Source organism: Hydractinia symbiolongicarpus, chromosome 8, assembly GCF_029227915.1.
Source record: "Hydractinia symbiolongicarpus strain clone_291-10 chromosome 8, HSymV2.1, whole genome shotgun sequence".
In the NCBI taxonomy this organism is placed as follows: Eukaryota; Metazoa; Cnidaria; class Hydrozoa; order Anthoathecata; family Hydractiniidae; genus Hydractinia; species Hydractinia symbiolongicarpus.
In genome coordinates, this window is record NC_079882.1 from 16,094,693 (window position 1) to 16,119,864 (window position 25,172).

The 25,172-nt window shown below is 34.5% G+C and overlaps 1 protein-coding gene across 2 annotated transcripts; it reads right to left on the minus strand.

Moving 5' to 3' along the window:
• Positions 1-439: 439 nt before the first annotated feature.
• Positions 440-24,140, minus strand: LOC130654363 (alpha-L-fucosidase-like). Of its 2 annotated transcripts, XM_057456926.1 has the most exons (10): positions 23,647-24,140; positions 12,344-12,485; positions 12,109-12,215; positions 11,867-11,997; positions 11,582-11,712; positions 11,080-11,148; positions 1,611-1,708; positions 1,253-1,385; positions 999-1,169; positions 440-926 (listed from the first exon to the last, which is right to left on the minus strand). In XM_057456926.1, the coding sequence occupies exons 1-10, from the start codon at positions 23,939-23,941 to the stop codon at positions 689-691; spliced, it is 1,515 nt and encodes a 504-aa protein (XP_057312909.1). In that variant the 5' UTR covers positions 23,942-24,140; the 3' UTR covers positions 440-688. The 2 variants fall into 2 exon arrangements, with proteins under 2 accessions (XP_057312909.1, XP_057312910.1); XM_057456927.1 differs by lacking the exon at positions 11,080-11,148 and having other exon boundaries at positions 23,647-24,136.
• Between the last annotated feature and the right edge of the window lie 1,032 nt (positions 24,141-25,172).

Sequence of the window (25,172 nt, forward strand, 5' to 3'; positions counted from 1 at the left end):
TTATAAAAACTATTTTCACTACATATTGCAAAAGTTTATTCTTGACAAAAAAAATAGACCCGGAAAGATCTAGCTGTGAAACATGCAATCCTGTGATAGATTGGTCTTACTTGCAGCGCATAGGGCGCGCAGGTTAGCGAAAATTTTTGGGTGATCGAGTTTCTAGATAAATTTAAGTTGATAAAGAACCAATCAATACGATGATACTGACGATCCTAACTGGAACGTCGATGACAGAAACGCATTCGACGCATTTGAAACTTGTTAAGTTTTTTTTTTGGCTTTACTCGCATTTAAACAATTTTTTGAAAAAGTGTAAACTAAAACATAGTTCCTTTTTTTCGTTATAACCAAGAATTTGCGAAAGCAAATTCGCGATTGTAAATAAAATAAAATAAAAAAAAACTTTCGCGATTTTCGTCTCGCAAAAAAGGTTACATTTCGCTTCCTTCCAAATGTATTTGGCCTGGCACATTGATAGAATATATGTACAAGTCTGAAGAATACCTAACAAATACCCTCCGTCTTTATCTAACAGCTCTTAGGCAATCGTATATATACTTCATGGTTCGTTTACATAAGTTTCGATTACTAGTATAGCTCACAAAACGGTAGCAATTTAATTTTTAAATTCGTAAATGGACCTAGTTGTCTTCAACATTTCGTCTCACATCGCACGTAAAAAGTTTTACTGGACAAAATACATTCGCAACGACCACGCCCACAAACACGGTCGTTGTTTAATATGATTAACATCAATCTGAATGCCAGGTTTACCGCTCTTTCCAAACCAATCGAGCTTAGATGGGTAGCCGTGTAGAAAGATGGCAGTCGAACTTGTTGGGACTACCTCGTGCAAAGTAATTATTCCATTAGGTGGCCACTGCAGTAATATCGCGAACACTGTACCACGATTCGATGTGTACCTGGAACAGAAACATGAAAAATAAACGTGGACGGACAAACAACTAACATTGGCGTGGACAAGACTTTCTTACATGATCTTCTTTGCGGCAGTATCATTGTGAACACGCCAGGGCTTGGTTGAATATATAGCGTCACCGTTAATACGCATCCACGAACCAAGCTGTTTTAGGCGCTCTTGAAAGATTGGAATAATTCTTCCATCGGGTGTAGGCCCAACATTCATCAATAAATTTCCTCCAGCACTAAATCAAATTCTAAGACCGTAAAGCATGACGACAAAATTGTTTTAAAGAAAAGGAAAGTTTAAAAAAATATTCGCCCTAACCTGACAGTTCTTGCTAGCAATGCTAAGAGAGATTCGATGTCGTACACTTCTGTGGCAGTCGCTTTTCTTCGGTATCCCCATGATTCTTTATCAAGAGTCATCGCGTCTTCCCATTTAAAATTCACTTTTGAATCTAAAAGAAATTAGTGAAAACTAATAAAAGATGGACAAGTTATTTAGCCAAACATTTAACACACAACTGTTCAATTTCTGTAAAATTGGAAATTGGTTCAAGTGCTAAGCTACCAACAAAAAAATTAAATTGAATTTACACTTTACTTGAGCACGAGACTTGTGTTGGTAAAATCATTATTCAGCAAGATTATAGCTACAACATCAAACTGAATAAAAATCTTACGAGGAGTAAAACGATCGGCACAGTTTTTTACATCTCCATGTTTGCATGTTGCTTCAGGGCCCCAACGGTCGTTCACCAGGATATTATCACGAACTGGGCTGAATATAAATTACGATGATTTCTATTTTTAAAATTTCTGACTAGGTTGCTTTTATACAAAAAAGCTTGAGAATTTGTCTAAAACTCACTATTTTATGGGTAATTTGATCAGTCCATTAAGTTATGAACGACGGAACTTTGTTACAATGACATCATTAATTTAATCTGCGCAGGCTCTGTTTAGAACAATTCTCCGTAATTTGCTGTCCACACTTTGTTTAGGACCTCATTTCGCCATTTTAAAGTTTTGAGGAGGAGATGAGTTTTTTTTGATTGTTTACATGGTTATACTTAACTCCAAAATGAAAGATTCTCTACTGTTTATATCAAAACATGTTTTTTAATTATAAAGAAGTACTGTACAAAAATAGCTAGCTGAACTCTTCCTACATTATTTTCTGTAGCACATTTTAGATTCATTTATTTTGACAGCATAGTAATTTTGGTTTGCAAGAACGTAGGAGTCAGTGAAAAACATGCCAAAAAAACAAAAAAGAGGTATGACTTTTCCTAGCCTAGAATTAGATGTTGCCTTAGAAAATATAATTGACCACATGGAATTTAGTGAGGAGCAGCTTAGTCAGTTGGATAATGAGAAGAATGCAAAAGACAAAGAGAAAGCAGAAGACATGAGAAAAAAACATTTGGGTCAATCAGGGAGACAAAGGAAAGAAAAAAAACTTGAAGACAGCGAAAGAGAAAGCCCACCTACAAAGCGACGCCTGCGCTCTGGCAGTGGTACAATACAATTTTTGTGAGAAAATACTGATGCTGATCGAGAAATGTGAATGCCAGAATTAAAAGCCAGGCGCAATGAGCAAAACTCACAGATAGAACAAAAAACAAAGATGTTAAATGCAATAATACAAATGCTTGCATTGTTAGTCAACACTAGCAAAAAAAAATATTAAGACAAAAAAATGTTTTACTTTTCACTATACATTTTACTATATGTACATACATTGTTGTTGTTTTAAAAAAAAGTTAAAAAAATTATATTATGGTAGCCTTCTTTGTTCGTTAAGTAAAGTATTTTTATTTATCAACGGTGGCCTAATATCGAAACATGTATGTGTATTTGTAAAAGACTACAGACAATAAATCTTTTTAACAGTACTTAGTTGTAATTCCGTTGAAATCTAAGAAAGCAAAATAATTCAGTATTTCTCCAAATACCCACCCAACAGATATCCTGACTTTAATCATTGACTTATATTCCTGCTGCATCGGTGTAATATAACCATTATTTTTAAATATAGCTTGTTGTTGAATGTGGGTAAGGTAAGCTGAATCTTCATAAATACCAGGTGGGTTTCCATTTAGGTTGTTACTTTGCTGCACAAGAGATAGGTGAAGGTTAGAATCGATGATATGTAGTAAACTCAACATGATGGCATCACTGTTTGTTTCCTGTTTCACTATGTCCCATGTGATCACTCGAAAGGTGCTCAAACAAGAAATGGCTGCGAATTGCAGCTCTTTGTCAGGTAGTGACACAGGAACTGTGTTGGCAGTAGGCAGATGGTTGGATGATTTTACCGCAGGCAAATCATCTGGAAGATGGATTCCTTCTCCGGAAACTGGTTCCCCAGATGGGTGGCGAGATATTGCATCAGCTGCGCTATTCTGTACTCCAGGAAGATAAATCATCTTAAATTGAAACTGAATGGTTTTCTCCTTTAAAGATAATTAACTCCTATATATACGGAGGTGTGGCACACTGTGGAGGGCTAAAATATGCTGATATCCGCAGCAAAAATCTGAAAATCATAAGGCAGAACCACATTTTTTTAAAATTACCCAGGATTCCTCGACGTTGTCCATCATATTGGCTAGCGCTGAAACTTGTGAACGAGACGCGGCTGGAAGCTAATGAATCGTGGCTTGGAACTAAAGACATGCAAAGAAATGCCATGATAGTGCAAGGAAAAGAAGAAGAGTCTTAAGTAATTTATTTTCATTGGATTAACAAGAATTTGAGGAACCCCATAATGAGAAGTAAAGAACAGAAACGCCCTTCTGATGTCTGATGATGAGGGATGGTCACATCTGGATAATAGTTATTTTGTAATTTTAAGCTACCTAGCTAGCATCATGCCAGCACTTCAGGGGCACATTTGTTATTAACTAATTAAGTAATAAAGTAAAGAGCTAAATATTTTATTTTTATGTAGCTAGCTACATAAAAGATTTTTCAAGGCATTCTGTCATTTTAATTAAAGATAGCTAGCTAGCGCTATTTGGACCTCCCATAACAGTGAACAGTCAAGACTTAAGTATATAGCTAGTTAGGTATGCAAGGCATTGCGTATTGGTTAAATATTTTGTCACGAAAAACAGAAACCTATATTTCATAAATAAATTTCTGCAAATGTACAGGTTTCTTTTATCAAACAGGAACCTATTTTTCATAAATAAATAAATGTAGATTTTCAGGTTCCTTTTATGAAAAACAAAATTTGAGAAAATAAAGCCAGGAGTAACATTCGCTTGAAGCGGGAAGACCTAAAGTCTCTGTCCAGGTTAAGAGTTAGTAAAGGGTAAACTGTGTCACACGGAGGACACTTAGTGTAATGTGTTACAAATCAAGTGGAGCGCTTATAGCATTAAAGGTATAATACATTTTTCATACACCCACATTCACAGAACTTATGATGAAGCCTATTGTTACTTCTGCAAAGCAAATACAGTTGTTTAGCATTTTTCATTTTGCATAATAAGTTTATGTGGATATTTAAAAATTAATTGTTAGTGGCACCAGGCTAAGTGATTAGTGCAAGTAAACGTGTTGCAGATCCATGTGGACAAAAAATAACTTTCTAACCACTTTAAATTTATACGGCATAAAATTTAGATTATGTATTTGGCACTGTGCTTTAGAAGCACATTCCCACTTTCTCTGAGCTGGATAAGTTTTTTGGTCCTAAACCTTGGACACATTTTATCTGTTTGAATTATTTTTAATCACTTAAGGTTTTTTGTACACATGGCTTGTCAAAACTGATATGATTTTTGGTTCATTTCATCAAACTGGTCTAAAAACATATGATGCTAAGTTTCAAGTCATTATTTTAATTTTTACTGAAGTAATAGGACTTTTACTTAGTATAGTTTTAGCATAGTTTTTCATACTGCTGACACTGAAATGGCTGCAGGGACTAATCGGTTTGAAATTAATTTATAATATTTTAATAACAAACTTTTTCTCTTTATGTGTTTTTATTTTCCCGCAAAAGTTGTTGCATAGCTTATGTATATGACATTAAGATAAGGATAAAAAGTTAGTGGGGTATGGGTTTTAAACCTTAATTTCCAGCGAGAAATTAAAAACTAATAAATGACAAAATCGCAAAAGTTTATCTTAAATGTAAAAGTAATCCACATGAAAAAGAAATCTTCCATATTACCCATATGGGGTAACTTGATGAACAATGAATTTTCCCACAGGTGTTCTCAAATATATGTAATATAATTTTAAAAAGTGTGATGTAATTTTCCTCTTAAGTTTTTACTTTTAACCCAGCTAAAAAGCTCAGCCTTGTCCTTTCATACTTAGTCTACCTAGCTAGAGCGAAAAAGTTTAATAATCAAACTTGACCTATTTTACTGAGTATTATGTAATAAATGCTATCTTAAGAACAACATCAAACAACGTCGAGGCTGTTCTTTTTTGTAAACAAACCCAGTGGTATTTTTGTGATAAGTGCCAAAATGCATTTTGCGCTTATGGGTGTAACCAGTGCCCTGTACGTAAATCCTAAATATTTATCTCAATGGCTCACTCTTTACGAATGACACCACGTAACAAAGAAACCGTGCTGTGCTATTTTCCGTAACCTATATCGTGATTTAGTTGTGATATCAGAATTAATTGTCTTTAAGTTTCGAAGCCTTGGGTTCTCGATGTCATTCAGAGAGTTGTCTTCAAATTTTTTTAAAAGCGGTTTATAGACCACAGCAACAAGGAGTTCCTTGCAGCCGAGTACAAAGAATCTAGCTCTACGTAATCCGCCAGCAACCACTAGAGACTCTCCCTCAACAAGTGCATAGTTCGCCTTATTTACTGTGTCCAACAAGAGCTAGATCGCCTCATTTTACTGTGCCTAACAAGAGCTAGTTCGCCTGATTTTACTGTGTCCAACAAGAGCTATTCGCTAATCCATTTTGCAGCAAAATGGTTCCAGCTTCTCAAAATGGCAGTGTTTTTGCAAGATCTGGACCAGTCTATCACTAAGCAAGTTGGGGGATTAGTGTCAAAAATTGCTATGCTATCCTCTATTTCCTCAGCAATAACCTGTTTGGATTTTGGAAGAGATTCTCAAGTTCATCATTCCAGTAGAAGGGTTATCTGGTTCAAGCAGCTGGCGGAAGGCCATCATTTGGTAAGCAGTGGCGAAGTCATACGACACCTGATTGACCAGGCCAAACCAAGATCTGTGATGGAAGTTGGGGTAGGAAAGTTGTGGCATCCAGATATCTCTTTGCTGGGCGGACGCTGTCTGGGGTGATCTCAAACTGAACGGTGTCAGCTCCAAAGATGAATATCTCTGCGTTAAGTGTTATGCCATGACGTCCACAGAGGTCAAGCCACTCTACTGCTTGCCAGAAGCTGTTTTCTGAGCTGAACGACCATAGGAGTGTGTCAATTATACACTTGATCTTGTCAGTGACGTGAGAGACGATATCATCGAATCTCCTGGTGTAGTCATCGCCAGAAGCCTTGTAGCCTTGCGGGGCAACTTTGTATCTATATCTTTCCTATGGTGTAATGAAAGTCTTGGAGTGCCGATTGTCCGGGTGGAGGGGATGCTGTGGTATCCATTCCAACAGTCAAAGACAGATTTCTTTGTGCCTTTGGGTACTCGACAAGCTAGGTGAAATGGAGACTGGGTGTGATGGGACTCCCTTTCAGCATAGGCATTGAGTGCCTGAAAGTCAACTGTTCGTCAAGACTTACCACTCTTCTTTGCACATATGAGCATTTGGTGGCACCAGGTCACGGATGTCCCAATCTTGACAGGTTTTGCGCTTAGGCGTACATCTTCATCTAGTCCAGCTTTGATATCATCTTGCCAGTGTAGGGGAACTGAAAAGTATGTGTGATGCGCCACAGGTACCGCTTCTGGTTTTATCATCAACCGTATAGGGGGTCCCTCAATCATCAGTAGCTGCTGATGGGTACAGGTGTTAAACGTACTGGATCCATAGTAATCAAGTAACCAATTCTCAAGCCTTTCCCGATTTGCCTCGGTGGTTTTGATGGTGGTAGTTGTCGTGGAAGGCATCCACAAGATTCGTAACAGTCATGTGCTGGTATAGTCACTTTGGTGGAAGGTTCATTGACCTTGTTTTTCTGTGTCTCGTTAAGTGACTTCATGTCAGATTCAGATATGGGCTCTGGGGGTAGCGGTGGCTTCGCTAGATGTTTGCAAGTGATGTCTGCATTACCATCGTGGGTGGTAGGGTTGGTTGTCTCAATAGAGGAGTCGGTGTGATCACTCTCATCACAGGCCTCACCAATTGTTGGAAACAAGGCTGGAATGAGACCAAGTTTTACGCAGGCTTCCTAACTGATGAGCTTGTCTGTGTCGTCTGTCACATATGTTATTTGACGGGTTTCAATTGACCTACCAATGCTGTCTGACCCAGGATTATTATGCCATTGTTGTTGGCAGCATGCATGCGCATGTTGACAGGAATGAGCTTTTCCTTGCTAATGGATGCCAATTTGTTTCACTAGATTGAGGCCGATGAGGCAGCTTTGACAGCCTGTGTTTGCCATGGCACAAACCTTGATAATGCGTGTGTTGGCCCTTGGAAAATGCCGAACCTGTTGTAGTCTTCTGTATGCAAGGTTGTGGGTTAGATGAAAGACGATCCCAACACATTATAAGTATGATGATCGAAGGGGACCATTGTGGGCAAGTAAGGTCAGTTGAAGTGGCACAGAGGCTGTCAAATATGGCATCTTTGTTGCTTGATGCTTTTTTCCTGGCTCTGCACACACTTTCCATGTGGTAGAGGCAGTCGCAAAAGTGGCATTTCTTGTTAAAGGCTGGGCATTCCTCTTTTCTGATGTTGATGGAAGTACTGCCCCTATGGCCAGTTTCTCCGCAGTAACCACAGATAGTACTCCTTGTGAGGTCCATACTCCTGACGCTCTAAACACGATGCGAGAGGAGCTTGTTGGCAGATCTTTTCTCTGCTTCTTTTGGCTCAATGTATCAAAATATATCCTCCAATGACATATCTTGGTTTGATTCCCCCAAGATATCAAGCTGGATGTCGTTGTCCGCTATTCCCCTGACCAATATGTCTGGAAGAATTTAGTCCGTTTAGTTCAACTCTGCTTCACAGGCAAACCATGGGAGGAGGAATTTACAGATTGTTGCTTGTCCTCTAATCCTCCAAATGATCGGATGGACTCCGAGTGATCTTGTCGGATCTCATGGAGGGCAACACGAGCGACCATGACATTCTCCTCTTTGACGGCTAGTTTTTTTATGGCAACAAGAACCTGGTCCTCTGGTTTGCTAGTTAAGTTTCCTCCAGCTTCCCTGGTCAGACCCTTCCGAAGGTCTTTCTCACAGCACTCAAGCAGCTGAATAACAAGGTCTCTTTCAGTAACCTTAGTCGCGTGAGGAAGTATGACCATTCTTCGCAGGAACCCGCTAATGATATGGTGGGTCGACGAACCTTCTCAATTTTTGCAGTGGCTAGGGCAGAAGTAGGGTCTGTATGAACGCCAGAGATGTATTTGTAGCAATGTAGCAGCCAGGTTATCGTTTACATCTGTAGTGACGTATTCACAAGCAGGAAATGGACAGTGCTGTATGGGCATTGCGGGCAAGTGTTAGAAAATATGGAAGACTCTCTTCCCTGAAGTGTCCTGAAAGGAGGGTGCCTGTAAAGAGCAGCCGTTGTAAGGAGTCTATGCCTTCTCCAAGTTGTGGAGTTGATGCAAGTTGGATACCTCTAAGTAAGATTGCCAAGTACACATACAGCCAAGTCACATGAAGTTTAAGATCATAAATAATGACTTGCGACTATTTCTCATTAATATTATATTAATTAAAGAATGATCTAGAATAAACAATAAACATCTACTACTTACATGTGCTGTGTATATACTACTCTGGTTATAAATTTAAAACATCCTGTTCATGAAATTCTTATGAAATCAAGCTGATTGGGTTAAAAAAACAATGTAGCGGAATTAATTGTGACTAATTTCGTACGCAAGGCCGCTTTTTTTCTGATTGTCGATTTCGCATTTTGGTACAGAAAATGCCGCAAACGCTTCCAGGTTACATCCAGAAGTGTGTTTTTATCTTTTAGCTGCATTGACACTTGAGTATAGTGGTATCACAAATATATCTAATAGTACCCCGACGCTGAAGAAACGCAATTCCGTTTAAGATTTTCTGTAATATTTAAGACATAAATGTAACACTTAATTCGAATAAAAAAGAAGAAAATTTGATGTTTGTAAGTCTTGTTCAAAGTTGAACAAAAACGTTAAAATTTACGTGACTTGAAGGAAAAATGAGAAGTGAAGCGTTTTGACCATCAGAGGGCAGTAAGGGCGTTGGTCTCGTTGGAAGGCTCAAAACGCCTTCCGCAATTGAGGCTCTTCGTGGCTATTCTACAAAAATCCTAAATCCACCCCTGAAAACATTGGATGTTAGCCACTTACAGGTGAGTCTATGTTGGCTAGTAGCAGTGATGTTAGGCACCACTTACAAGTTTGTGAAAATCATCACTAGACCTTTTTTCATACCCATTTGGTTCTGCGAAATATGTATACAAAAATGCAGAATAACAGGAGAACGAGATTAGTTATGAGTAAATTTCGGAATGCTAGTTGTTTACATGCAAGTTTGAAGAATGTATCAACTGTTGACTTTTACAGCTTTTAACTAGCAGTTTCACATAATCGAAGTTAACACAGTTATAAAGAGGGTATTGGTAGTGGTAGTGTGATAAAAAAAGTTAAAACATTGCAGATTTTAGGAGCGTATTCTTTTGGTATATGCTAGCTAGCAAATACCAAAACCTAAAACCTAGCCACGTTTATAGCATGATGTTAATACATATTTATAAATTTAGAACTAAAACTTAATGTACAGTTTACTAACGCTAAGTGGCAATTTATAATACACTAATCAGTTCAAAAAAAAAATTAGCATAACTAACAGGCAAACCAACAAGTAACTAGCTAGGCTAAAACCCTAAAAGTGAATTTCATTTTGAGCTCTCCTTTCCCCTAAAATCAATGTTAAATATCGAGAATGCTTGGCTGATGCTAACAAAAGTCCTTCAGAAAACTGGAGTACTAGTGAAGTAGAGTTAAGTAACATTGACTCTAGGGAAAAGGGACGGAACAGTAAAGAAATTTCAACATCAAATTTTTTCCAGGGTTGTAGCTATAGCTTATTTGCATGAGTAATCAACACAGCGTTTTGAACATTTGTTGTGCACAATGATATTCAAAATCAACATTTTTAAACTATTGGCTGTTGTGATTATGTAACTGTCACTACTCCGTCTGTCACTTCTCTCTTTCTTACCGATTGTCAATAATCGTACATTTGTATAAAGCATTGTGATGGTTAACCTAATACTTACAATTTGTAAGTAATATGAATTGATAGAGCATATAGCTTATCATAAATCTGCATATATAGAAAGATAAACTCTTTTCTTAAATGGCACCTTATTTTTTAGATTCTTATCTAAAAAAGGAAAATAAAATGAAAAATACCTTTTTCCTATAAGGACGTTTGAATTTCAACTGTAAACGTGCTTAATTTTCTCAGTATCTCAGTCTCAATGTTCTTAAAAGCAGGTACTTATGTATCTTGTATTCTTTCTTACATGAAATCTTGAAAATTAATCTTGCAGAATTGTTCATTCACAGAAAATAACCTCCATGGAACTGTTCGAGTAACCTTTTGTGTATTTTTTCGAGGAAAAATTTTTAAATTGCTTTGTGAAGTGATCCTTCCTAAAAAAAATTGTTTTTGACTGAGCAAAATCACTGCAAGATTTAGTTTGCCTGAAAAAATACCAAAATGCTAATTTTCAAAAAAAAAAAATTTAGGAATTAGGATATCATCCCTTCTGTTAACCTTGTGTTTTGGGATTTTAAATATTTTTTTAACCAAAAACAATCTACGATAAGACTTAAAATGCAAGGAGAGTTTAAAGTCCAACTTTCCGAAAACATTGGGCTGTTTTAATGTTTTGTGTATTATTCTTGGTGTTAAATGAGCTGGGTATTAGCTTGCTTTGAATATCATGATATAAGTAGCTAGATGGGCGACTTACATGTTCTAAACAAACATGAAATTTCAAGCTGGTTACTAACATTGCTGATGTTGCTGGTACATATTCTGTGTCTGCAGTTAATAGGTCTACCATATTATTCAAACAACATCTGTAAAAATAACATTAGCCAGGCTTACAGACAGTGCTTTCAAAATAATAGTTGGCCCTAACCTTGAGATTAGTTTTGGAAGTATTTAAAACCTACATTTTACTCATTTGTGATTTCAAAATTCGAATACTAATTTGGTTTGGTGTTGTTTAATAATTTCACTGTTTTGGCTCTCAGATAACTATAGACTCAGACAACTAGAACCAGTTGATGTCATAATTAGTAAAACGCAAGGGCCTTTAACTCACATACCAATAAAGACTATTTGGAAATTTTATTATGCTTTTATCACCAAGTTGTGCTTTTAAAAAACATACAAGTTTATAGAATTATTTAAAAATTATTCCAGTCTCAAAATGTAGAATTCTTTAAAATGGTCAAGGGTTGGATGAAAAGCACATAATCTAAACATGATTCTAATAAAATGTCATACCTGTCACTGTACAGCCAAGCTAAAAATTCTTTCGCCATCCAATAGTCAGTTGGACCAGCATCGCCATCAGACCATATATATTCGGGTTTATAACGTGTTACATAGTCATGCATCTGTGGAAGAGCAACGTTCTGAATAAAAAAGAGAAGAATAGATACACAATAACCTTGTGGGCACAGAGAAATTGAGAAGTAACTATCAGAAAGGGTATTGCTGTCTAATCAGTTCACTACTAAACATTTCCCTTGCAAATTAACAGAAACACCTGGTAAACATGTGTCATACCTTAACATATTCTTGTGTTGTAAAGTTGTTTGACTTATCAAACAAATAAAGTGGATGGAACCATTCAAATAACGAGTAGTACATACCAAAATGTACATTAGTGCGCGTACGGATTGCATGAGCGAGTTCACCTTAAAGATAGTATAGTATTAAGAAACAAAATGTCAAGAATTCTTTAGGAAATACTATTTTATCTAAAGAAACTACCAAAGACGTCAATTTTGATTTGAATGTAGTTTTACCAATGAGGTCTCTATGTGGCCCAATATCGACAGCATTCCAATTCCAACTGACATTAGATTTCCATAACGTAAATCCCTCATGGTGCTTGCTTGTTATAACGTAATACCTTAAATAAATACACATTAAAAAAAACACACATTTAATCTCATCTACATTTTTTTTTTAAATATTATCACAGAATGCTTTGTGACTTTACAAGAGTAGTTATATTGCATTTTAAAATTATTACAGTACCTTGCGCCAGACTCCTTTATAAGATCAGCCCATTCACTGGCATTAAAAAACTCGGCTCTCCATTGTGGTGCGAAATCAGGATAGCGAAAGTCAGGAGGATAGTTGTTTCTCATAAATTTCACAGCATGACTTTCATTTTGCACTAAATAAAAGAAAAGTAAGTAAGTAAGTAAGTAAGCAAACACGTGCTCCCTTTTCTGGAAAATTTGGCTCCCTAATTTGGAATGGTGCTCCCTAAATTGGAAAATATTGCTCCCTATTTTTGAATGCTCCCTGAGTGCTCCCTTTTTTGGATTGTTGCTCCCTTTATTGGATTTCCTGCTCCCTTTTTTTGATTTGTCGTGTGCCATATATTTAGAAAGTTTCAACAATGGTGGAGTCGAGCTGACTGCGTTGTTGATTTGTTGTTGCGTTGTTGAACAATGCCTGGTTTGATGAGAGAAAGGTTACTTTACTGTTCATGTTTTGTGTATTAGTTTTGATATTCATAGGTTTATATTCATATTTGTATGTTTTCTACGTAAAGCAACTTGTGGCAGATTTTGCTATAGCTAGGCTAACTACTGAAATCTTAAAGCAAATATTTTTTGAGCTATAAGCTAGCTAGCTAGCTTCTTCTCCAGCTAAAGCACTAGGCCTTTTGGAGCTAGTTTAGCTGATAAGGTATGGATAGATATGCCCTCAGAACTTTTCTTTTAACATATTTTCTCACTTGAAAGTTATACATACAGCTTAAGCCCTCGATCATATAGCTATATTAGTTAAGGGCCAAAGATTAAACTTTAAACTAGAGGTCAAACATTTAAAACTTTGCACAAGCTTTTTATTAGATGGATACACATCACTGTTCACATATATAGTATATATATAGCAGGATTTAGTAAGGATATGCTAGGTAAGCTAGCTATCTAGAGAAATTGTAGCTAGCAGTTTTTACATACACACAACATTCATAAAATTATTTGTTATACCGATTGTTATACCGATTTTGGGGAAAAATAAAGGAATGAAAACTGTGTTACTTCTTGTAATGATGAATAGGGAAAAATGGGGTGGTAACAGTTTGAGATCTTGTACGTTCACTTTACAATATTGCATGTTTAATAGAAACAAGTTAAGTTTCTTGTACAAATATTCATAAAGAATATTTATTATTTGGCTTTTGCGAATATAGTCAATCTTTCAACATACTTTTGAACAATATATTTTTTGAGAAAAAATAAATTAAATCTAGACGCCGAATATTTTTGTTAAGAAAATTAATTCAAACTGATCAAGTCATATAATTCATTTCTTTCAGAAAATTGAAACAAAGGGTATATTTACACATTAGTTTTATTTTTCCCTAATTCTAATAGAAGAATAGAAAAAATATATTCTTCTACGATATTCTTATATATATGTAAATACACCTTTATATTTTTTATATTATTAAAAGGTGAAGGGGAGCAGACATTTTTAAGTGCATAAACTTTCTTTCTGTTAAAATTTGTTTTGGTAACTTCGGCATATTTATTGAACAAAAAAGTGTTTATAAATGGGCTGTTGATTGCTTTTTGGGCACATATTTAAACAAAGAAAACATAAAATGATTGGAACATATAAAACAAAATATACACTGGCTGACACTGAATGCCGACTGTTTGTTCAATAAATTTTTTTACAGGTTAATGAATAAGGCAAATCTATAGAGACTGTTGTACTTGGTGAGTTTTTTTCTAATCAAATATTGTGAAGCTACTGCTTGTGAAGAGCTTGTGAAAAGCTTCACAGCTGTGTAGCTTTTCTTAACTGAAAGTACAACAACTTTATGAAGTTGTTTAAAAGAAATTAAGCAACAAGACGGTGCAATATATATAACGCAAAAAAAACTTTGAACATTGGAGCTTCAACAAGGAATGTTTTGTCTGCTATTGACATAAGTTCTTTACTTGCTTTCAGCTTTTTTCTCTTTATGGGTCAAGTTAATGACTGAGATTACCACTACTTTATTATAATGCCTAAAGTAACTTATTGAAAAAAAATTATTCATTTTACTTAGACATTTATATAATAAAATATAATAAAATTATATAATTTCAGTAAGTTATAAGTTCAAATTATATAATAAAATTATATAATTTGAACAAAGAGTTTTTTACAAATTGATTTAAAGGCCTATTTGTCGACCAAGCCATTATATACTTGATGAAGTTTATTAAATTGGACCCCATTATCTGATTTGGCAAATGTCTTGCATACTATACCACGTGTGAATATGATTAATCAAAGAGTATCAGAGACATCCCAAATTTTAAACAATAAAGTCTCACAAAATCTTAAAAATTATTCTTCAAAAAATTTATTATACGGAGCAAAAACAAGATATCAAATGTATTGTATTGTATATACACACAGTATACTCCCGTTAACTTGAACCTCCAGGGGACCAGGAAAATTAAGCGAAGCTCCCGTTAAGTCGAACTTTAGGAAAAATAAGATAATAGTTCGAGTTAAGGCGATTTTTCTTTTTTAAAAAAAACTACTAAAGTATCCAATGTTTTACTTCTTGCGTAGTGACCTATATTTAAAGTGTCATGTAAAGATCATTGGAAAAAGATGTAATCTTGGCGATGGGGAAGGTTTGAAAGTTCCCTGCACACTACATATATCCGGACAAGTGAAGTTTATATCTATTTAAAAAATGAATTAATTAGAATTAAAGAAATTTAATTTTTATCAAACAAATTGTTTTTCCTCTTGCCTTTAAAGTTCGAGTTTATCCGAAGGAATTGTCTGAAGGGGGGCTCGAAAATGGTTCGAGATAGCGAATGTTCAAGTTAACAGAGGTTCGAGTTAACAAGTGATTTTTATAAGAAAGTAATAGGGAATGTTCAAGGGAGCGGCAAAATATAGTTCCAGATAATAAAAGTTCGAGTTACCAGGAGTTTACTGTATAATGTTTACTCCATGAAAAAAATTACTGCAAAATTTTAAAACTTTTTGCCTCCAACTGAAGTTTGATGCATGTGTCTAATATTAGTAGTGCAAAACCATCTAACAAGTTCTGTGGCCAGAAAGCTATGTATACAAATACAGTTTAACATCATAGGGAAAAAAGGTTGAACAGAAATAAAATGAAAGAGTTTTAAAGGGACATATAATTTGTGGCTCTAATTATGTTATTAACAGGAAATGCTAATTAACTTCTCCCATACAAAATTAATGAAAATTTAAATTATAACTGAAAAATTTGTATTTATATGGTTATGTTGTTCTCAAGGTGTATAGGTCCTCAAATACCAACAAATATTGTTAGTAAACTGAATAAAAATACAAAGTTGAATAATTTACTTAATTATTTATATTGTAAACATGTTTCTTGAATATAATTTTTATATCTACTGCAAAAAAATATCAGAATACAAATATCATAGTTTAGAAATGTATGATAATGCATTTTTGTTGTTCTGGGTCAAATTGAAAAAAATCAAAAACAGCAGGCAACTTTCAAATAAATTAAAAATGTGACTCCTGTATTAACAGACGGAAACAAATAATAAGATTATAGCTATAGTTCAGGTAAATAATGCAACAATACAAGTTTTTTTATGAGAAACTAGTTTAAAACATTGAGGTTGAAATTTTATGAAAGATTAAGAGAATAAGAACGTATGTTTTATAGATTAAGAACAAAATAAGATGGATCTAGGGTTGAATATTCTTAGGTTTCAAACTGAAAATGTTAAAAGCATTTGACCCCTTAGTACCCCTTACTCAGTCGCGGTAGATGTTTGCTGTAAATGTGGCAAAGTTGAATAAGTTGTTCTACACGCATCACGTACATCTTCTTATGGATAGTTGCAATGCGTGTGATTTTTATAGTCTTCTGTATCTTTGTGCTTTTCATTGCTTTACATTTGTCTTTAAAGTATAAGATGAATAGTGCTCTGTATTCTGTTGAGAGATGTTGGAATGTGAAAGTAACTTGTCAATGACATTTACTCAGAGCACAGATATTGTACGATTGTTTTATTGTCGATAGTTTATATCTTTTCGATAGGGTAGAAAATATTAAAAATTATTACAGATAGATCTGTACATAGAAGGGGTACTTTATTTATTTATTTATTTATTTATTTATTTGCTTCATTGTAGATTATTTCATGCGTGGTTGTCCCTGTTAAACTACGTGAAGCCTTAATTCCAATTCCAGTACAGTACGATGATTTAACTTTTGTATACAAATTGTGTTATCAAATTCCAGGTAAATTCTGCAATTTCAATTGACGTTACCTAACAATAAAATCGTAAATAGTATGTTATATTCATATAAATATTTTTAGATGCTAGACTGGACGCTATATATGGAATTGGATCATTCAGCAAACACTGAGCCTTGTTCTATTGTTAAATAGTGTTAACATAACTATTCCCAATAGCATAATTGCAAATGTTATCAACTCTATCAATGTGACACGAAGAGTCATTGTTTAATATTTTTTTAAACAAAAGTTTTGTGTGGAAACTAAATAAACTAGCGAGAAGGCATTGTTGGTTGCGCGGGTTAAATAAAGCTTTTAAGCGATAGAAATTATTATATTTTAACAAAGATTGAAACTTTAATTTCGATAGAAAGTTTAAGAACGAAAAACGGCAATAGAAATGTTTTTTAGATCGCCTTTTCAAAATTTAGGAAAGAAAAGCGGTGATATAAATGTTTTTTTAGATCGCATTTTAAAAGTTTAAAAAGGAAAAACAGCAATAGAAATGTTTTTTAGATCGCATTTAAAAAGTTTAAAAACGAAAAACGGCGATAGAAATGTTTTTTTAGATCGCATTTTAAAAGTTTAAAAACGAAAAGCGGCGATAGAAATGTTTTTTTAGATCGCATTTTAAAAGTTTAAAAACGAAAAGCGGCGATAGAAAAGCTTCGTTTATCACATTTTAAAAGTTTAATAATGAAGAGCGGCGATAGAAATGATTTTTTAGAAAGTTAAAGAACGAAGAACGGCGGTAGAAAAGCTTCGTTAGATAGTGTTTTAAGTATTTAAAATGTTATCAACTCTATCAATGTGACACGGCGTGCCATTGTTTGATAGTTTTATAAAATAAAAGATTTGCGCGAAAACTAAATAGATAGCAAGATGCATTGTTTAAATCTTTTAAGAGATAGAGCTGTTGCACGCTCGAAAAAACAAAGACAATGTTTTTAACAATAAAATGTAGTGTGATACTATAAAACGTCAAAAGTTATATTTTTAAATTTTTTCTTTCTTCGGTATTAAAATTTAATTTGTTTTCGAAATCTTATTGCGAAGGGAAAAGTCCCGAACGTAGGGTTTTTCCGTTTGCGTTGCTAAACGTTGCTTTTTATAAAAAGAACTATTAAAAGTTTCACATGTTAAAAAATACGTTTCGACGATAAAGAAATATTACTAAAAGTTTTAAAAGTAGCATTAGTTTTTTTTAAAATATTTAGATCATTGGATTTGTTGTTTTTTAAAAAAGCTTGTGTTTTTTAATATATCGAGATTAAAATCGCGTTACTATAATTAGTTTCGTTGTTAAAAAAAATAAAAATTCAATGGCCTTCGGGTTTAATTTTTTCTCGCACAGAGTATTGTTTTTAAACGTTTCTGGCTATGCTTTTGTTTTTAATACGAAGCAATTATTTTCGCGCAATTTGAAGGGAACTCGCTATCCTAATGTTTTTTTGAATGAAAGCAATTATTTTTGCAAGTTGAGTGCACGCGTACGCTTACATCTGGACTGTACTGTATCTGTGGTTTTGCATTGCCACTCTTTTATTCTAGAGATTGCTATCAGAATTCTCAGGGTGCTTTTCAAGGCAGTAGGCAAGTCAACTTGTAAAATTTTTGGACCAGTTTTCTTCTCGGTAATTACCCATGTAGTAGAGATTGTCTTTTGTCCTGAATTTCTCACTTCTTCAAAAACCTCAAAATCCAGTTCTTAATCTCTCGTTCCTTGGCAGTGATAACATCTTTGTCACAATGGCGTTGTTGTGGCACTAAGACAATGTTTACTTCCTCAGTTCTTCCCCTTTCTACCTTTTCCCATTTATCAATACTCTGAAAATCTATACAAATGGGATCTTCTTTATCTGGGTGTTTCACATTGTACCAGGAAGAATACATTTGCTTTGCCAGCTTTATCGTTGCCTCTCTCCAAATGTTGTCACCTGGTTGCTTGTAGCGAATTTCATCATTTTTCTTTGGCATACCCCTAACGTTGTCAGTCATGTTTTGGTCCAAGGTGGCATCATCAAGTTGTATACTCCATCGTGTATAGCAGCATCAGCATGCTGTCTTTGATTAGTGCTTTTTTCGTCTAAAGATTCACAAATGCAATTCGCTTCACCTGAGGTAACTTTTATTTCAGGGCCAGGATCTGATTCTTTTGGCTCTTGAAATTCATGCCCAACGTTAACCAATCTGTTAGTTGATACCCTAACATAAACATTTCCATGTCACACAAAGACAATTTTTCCATCTTGACCTATTACAGTGCCAGGTCCTTTCTATTTGTTGCATTAGTCTCTCTTGTAAAAGACTTTACAACCTCTGTCAAATTGAGTACAATTTACCTTAATTTTATGTTTTAAGGCACGTCTGATTTTTGATGATGACATAGCTTCTATGTATGCTCTTCTAGCAGCATGCAAGGTGTTGATATGCTTTGCAAACACTTGGTTCATTGTTGTACCTTCAAGAGCTGGTGGCAAATCTCTCATCCTGTTGGGAAGATTAGGATTTTGTCCAAATACAAATTGATAGGAAGAAAATCTGTTCCACATTTGCAGGCAGTTCTTTGCATTTATTGCCCATACTAGAGCAGTTTCCAAAGACACTGTTGAATTGTCTGACAGTATCTTTTCCAGACATCTACCATTTTGCCACGGGCTTTCAGCAGCTGTGTTAAGGACTTGAATGTTTAAGTTTCCACACATATTTCTATAATCTTCATTGGCAAATTCGCCACCATTATCTGCCAAGAACTTTTGTGGCGCTCCAAATCCAGAACCAATCCACATTTGCATAACATTATCTATGATAGTGGATGGTTTTTTAATCTTTGATGATTCTTGCAGTGGTAAATCGGCTGAAGAGATCAAGCAAATATAGAATGTTTACGTCCTTGTTCCACTTTTTTAAATCCATAGCTACAGTCTCATTAAATTGATTTGCCAAAAGTAAACAAACTGCTGGTCGTGGTGGTGTTTTACAGAATCTTTGACATATCTCACAACAGGCATAGACTTCATCTAATATAGACTGATAATCATCATCCCAAACATTCGCATCACTCAGTTAGGTTTTCAGTTTACCTTGTGAAGGGTGGGCAAATTGCTTGTGTAGTTTGACCTTTTTTTTTTCTCTGTTCTGGATACATCAGCTTGCAAGGTATAAGGGGTCGTCTACAAATTTCGTATGATATTTTATACGAATATATACGAATTTAATTGCTTTTAATTCGTATAAAAATCGTATACAATTCGTATAGTGTTAAATAGTTATACGATTTTTAAAAAATCTAATACGAATTTTATACGATTTTCATACGAATTGTCATACGAATTATATTCTCTTTTATACGATTTTTCATACGAATTATATTTCGTTTTTAAACTTTTAACATGCGATCTAAAAAAACATTTCTATCGCCGTTTTTCGTTTTTAAACTTTTTAAAATGCGATCTAAAAAAACATTTCTATCGCCGTTTTTCGTTTTTCAACTTTTAAAAATGCGATCTAAAAAAACATTTCTATCGCCGTTTTTCGTTTTTCAACTTTTAAAAATGCGATCTATAAAAACATTTCTATCGCCGTTTTTCGTTTTTCAACTTTTAACATGCGACCAAAAAAAACATTTTTATCGCCGTTTTTCGTTTTTAAACTTTTAAAAATGCGATCTAAAAAAACATTTCTATCGCCGTTTTTCTTTTTTCAACTTTTAAAAATGCGATCTAAAAAAACATTTCTATCGCCGTTTTTCGTTTTTTAACTTTTGAAAATGCGATCTAAAAAAAACATTTCTATCGCCGTTTTTCGTTTTTAAACTTTTTAAAATGCGATCTATAAAAACATTTCTATCGCCGTTTTTCGTTTTTCAACTTTTAACATGCGATCTAAAAAAACATTTCTATCGCCGTTTTTCGTTTTTAAACTTTTAAAATGCGATCTAAAAAATATTTTATTTTGAAACTCATATACGAATTTAATACAATGTCAAACGATTTTCTTTTTTTTAAAACCATACGCATCTAATTAAAATCTCATACAAATTTTTTGTTAAACTCGTACGAATTTAACTCATACGAATTTAATTTAAAACTTATATGAATTTAATTTAAAACTCATACGAATTTTTTTAAACTCATACGAATTTAATTCAAAACTCATACGAATTTAATTTAAAACTCATACGAATTTAATTTAAAACTCATACGAATTTAATTAAAAACTCATACGAATTTTATACGAATTTAGAAAAATTTCATACGAATTTAATTACTGTATGGCAAAAGAAAATTCGTATAGCATATACGAATTTTTTTGATACGAATTGCTACGAATTTTGTAGATGACCCCTAAAGGCAATCAGAAATTGGTATTTCTTCCTTGTCAAGGGGAATGCAATAATGTCCTGATGAGGTACTATCAAGGTCTACTGTTTTGCCCCAAATTTCAGCTTGGTCGTTTTTAAGGTCTAATTTGATTTTGGCATTCTTCATTGCATTTTTGCTCAAAAATAATGGGATTTCACTATCAATCATATCCGTTTTGATGAAAATGCCTTTTCCAGCAATCTTGCATGGGAAGGTTACACTGGATTTCTTTGTTTCTCCTCCACCAAATTTAAAGACTGTTGAACTATCACAGTGCTGGACTAGTTTAGATTCTTTAGTATCTAACGTTTCTAGGTAACAGTCCATCCAATGCCTGCCTGCAACTGTAGATGTGCAGCCTGAATCAAGAACTGCCGAATTTCTTGTTTCACTAGTCATTAAACACAACTCGATTTCATTTGATCCACAAAATAATGTGATATGCTCCCCAGAGTTCATGGACCGTCTGTGAGGACAATCTCTCATAAAATGCAAAATAGACTCACAAATTTTGCATTTCGTAGGTTTACCATTGAAACCCAATGGGTTTGTTTTGGTGTCAGTGTTTCTAGATTGAAAATGTTCATTTTCAGCATGCCTAAAAATTCTCTGTGGTCTGCTAAAACTGTTATGTTGATATTTATTTGGACGATTGTAAAGTATCTCTGCTAAAGCTAAGGCTCCCCTGGATTCTAACGCAATGCCAGAAACATCACTCTCAGATGGGATAGCTTGTTCTCCATAGAACTTTCTGAGAGCAGTTTTCATTTGATCAAATAACTGTTCTTTCTTGGAGTAATCAACACCTGTTAACACCAGTTGTCTCTCCTTGTGAGAAAGTTTTGAAGCATCAAGTAGATTAAATGCTAAGACTGAGGAAGGCAATTTCATATCTTTTTGCATTATTCGGTTATTTTTCAAATTCCAAAACGAAAGTCTCAACTTTCTGGTTAGCTTCACGTACGTTTCTATCAAATATGGTATATATAACGTTTGTATACCTCACTTAACTCATCTTTTTTAAAAAGTTTATCCAAATAATCAATGCCATCATCGGCATTAATACTTTTCAGTTTCAGTTCATTAAACACTTTGTTTGATACTTTGGACACCCTTTTATTTAAAAAACAGAAATTTGGTACACGTTTCTACCAGTTAGAGGAACTTACATTTATGAGGGGGTAGTTTATATCAGTTTTGAAAATCTGACGATAACAGGGAATAACCCAATCATTTTCCATTATCTTTGATTTCATATCATTTTTGAGCTGACAAAACAAAATAAATTACCACTGTTCAAATCGGTTAATAACCTTTGTTTTATGAAATGGTCTATGAATCATTTAAAAAAATGTGAAACGATGGTGGAAATGTTGCCCAGATTAGAAACGCTGCGCGGATTATGTACGGTAGCTTTGGCCGGCTTATGTAAAACAGTTAAAAAATACTATTTGGCACTTAACAAACATAATCAGGCCAGCTTATACACAATACTTTTTATATTATTTCGCACTTCTGTATACAGCAATAAAAAATATTATTTGGCGCTTATAGAACGAATATAATCAGGACAGGCCGGTTTATGTACGACAGTAAATATTATTTGGCACTTATAGAACGAACATAATCAGGGCAGCCGGCTTTTATATCATTGGTGATCACTTCTGACAAGCAAATAGACCTAGTGACAAACTTGTTGTTGTTCTTGATTAAAACAAAATTTCGTGGAAATGAATTTTGGGATTCGCAACTTTAAAACTTTTCACCAAACTTAAAACAAATAATTTAAGTCATCCCAAGAATTTAATTCCCGCAAAAATAAAAATGAGCTTACCTATCCGAAAAATCTAGTTCTATGAAATTTGGTTACTTCAAAGTATATTATGTTGCAATGTACTTACAAGAGGAGTTTAAACTAAGAACTACGTTGAGACCTTTTTTCATTTTGCCTAGTTTTTAATTGCGTTTTATCCTACAGAAAAAAATTACAGCCTGCCTGGCAAGCCATTATATCAGCATTCATAATCTGGTCACCAGGACATAATCAGGGCAAAAAAACAAAATCAGGCCAGGTGTGCATAATACGACCGTCGTGTTTATAAACAGGAAGAGGGTGCAGATAAGCTGCAAACGCCCGCATCTATAGCTAAGGGCGAGCTCAGGCGACTCTTCGAATTAAATTGGCGATTGTCGTCCTAAACCAACCGCACATTTCCGAACTCGCCCGAAGCATTCCTGAAATGCAATTTCTTGTAACATACCATGTGGACGACGATAGTTGGAGGCGCTTGAAGAGAAAGGAGTTAAGAAAGTTAAAAGTTATTTATCAAGTAAATCTTATTAAAAACCATCAAAAACAGTTCTTTTAAGAACTTCCCTACCACATAGTAAGTTTATTTTAATTTTTATAGTTTTTTGGATCATTTATATGCTTGAGTTTATAAATATTTTGGAGTCACTCTCTTTTTTCTGGAGACAATCTCTAAATTTGGGGAATTTCTAAAAAGAGAAAAATATCTCTTGGTTTTGAAGACAATCAACAGAAATTGATACAACCTCCAAAATGAGATCTCGGCACTGTTAGTTAGCTAGTTCCAATCTTTAACACTTTGCCCTTTTTCCTAGCATATATATTATGTCCAGGGCTGTATATTCAACAAAATAATAATCTAGTTTAGCTAGCTAGCATACGTACTCCAACGTTGCCATAACCATTCACTGCCGGCTGAAGGTACCCCAAAAGAAGGTACGGAATATACTCCCCAGTGCATGAAGATACCAATTTTAGCCTCATCGTACCATTCAGGTGCAACGTGTTGATCTAAAGACTCCCAAGTTGGTTTGAAACGTTTTCCATACACCAACAAAATAAAAAACGTGATAAAAACGAACCAGCTCTGGACAACCGCCATATTTTTCCAAACTTTAAACAGAATTGACGTGAATGCTTTAAAGGCGGACATTTTTAAAACGTAAGGGCTGATCTCCATTAGGCGAATTTTGGTCGCTTAATGCATTTCAAAAAGAATTTCAAACAGTTTGAACTTTTTCAGCGATCCTTGGCGATTTTTTACATCACAAATCAGAATCAAAATTATCAAAATTATGCCCAAAAAAATGTACAGAAATATTTTTCTGCAAAAAAATAAAATCCATGTGTTTTCAAGTTAAACTTTTCTCGCTCATCTTACTTTGCTATGGCATATACCTTTATCGGGCAAAAAAAGTCGGGAAGAAATTTCGTCGGGGAAAAATTACGTCACTTGTGGAAAATAAGTCACTTCCCCAGCTAATTTTTTATATCTGTAGATAACCTCATAAGGGAATTGTTGTATCCTGCACGTTAGGAATCGACTGCCGTGTATTTATATATGTTGTGAGTTCGCACGTTGTATATTATAAGAAGAAGATAGTATTCTCTTTTCAATGTGTTATTAAAAAATATTTGTGTGTATCTATGTGATCCTAAGACACAATAGGAATTTGAATCAATTTTTTTTATTAATCCATATTATGATTTTCATACCAAGAAAACTACGAGAATAAGTACAAAAATTTAGTCCAAAACAATTATGTCATTTTTTGCACTAATTGCAAAGTCAGCATCTGTGTCACTGTCATCCTTTAGAGAGTAAAAATTGGCGGTTATGGGACAACGCGAACGCGCACGCACACAATCCCTAACTCACTTTGCGCATAGTAGTAATAGGGATGGCGTAAATACAGAATTTTAGTTTCAGGCGCAAAACTTCCACTTCAGAGTCCCTCTCAGAGTGCAGCTACCCCTCAAAAACCCTGTGACTTCAGTAGTAGTAAGGAGTGAACATATACAGTTTTCGCTCCTTCCACACCTTTACCCCCAAAAACCCCGCTTTCACCATTTCCATCACCACCTCCACCCAAAAAACAAGTAAAAAATGAAATCATATGACGTCATCAACGCATACGTGAAATCATAATAATACAGAATATAAATGCCAATAAACAACACAAAATAATATTAAATTATATAAACAACATATGACGTCATACACTAAATCCATGCCAACCACAGCGAACCAACGTAGATAAAAATAATTTCAATCGTACTAAATTTAAAGAAGACCACATACGGGGGCTGGGGAACAATCTTGTTACTGCATGGGAGTGCGAAAAGCCTCCCAAGGTTAAGAAGCTTTTCAAAAAAGAATTTCGAGCATATCCCCACTTCATCGTTTTTGA

Excerpts from the sequence above, each read along its gene's own strand:
- LOC130654363 (XM_057456926.1), bottom strand. The coding sequence starts at position 23,941 with ATGGAGATCAGCCCTTACGTTTTAAAAATGTCCGCCTTTAAAGCATTC. Across the intron at positions 1,170-1,252 it reads TTGCTAGCAAGAACTGTCAG|TGCTGGAGGAAATTTATTGA; the intron begins GTTAGGGCGAAT and ends AATTTGATTTAG. Across the intron at positions 927-998 it reads ACTGCCGCAAAGAAGATCAT|GTACACATCGAATCGTGGTA; the intron begins GTAAGAAAGTCT and ends TTTCTGTTCCAG.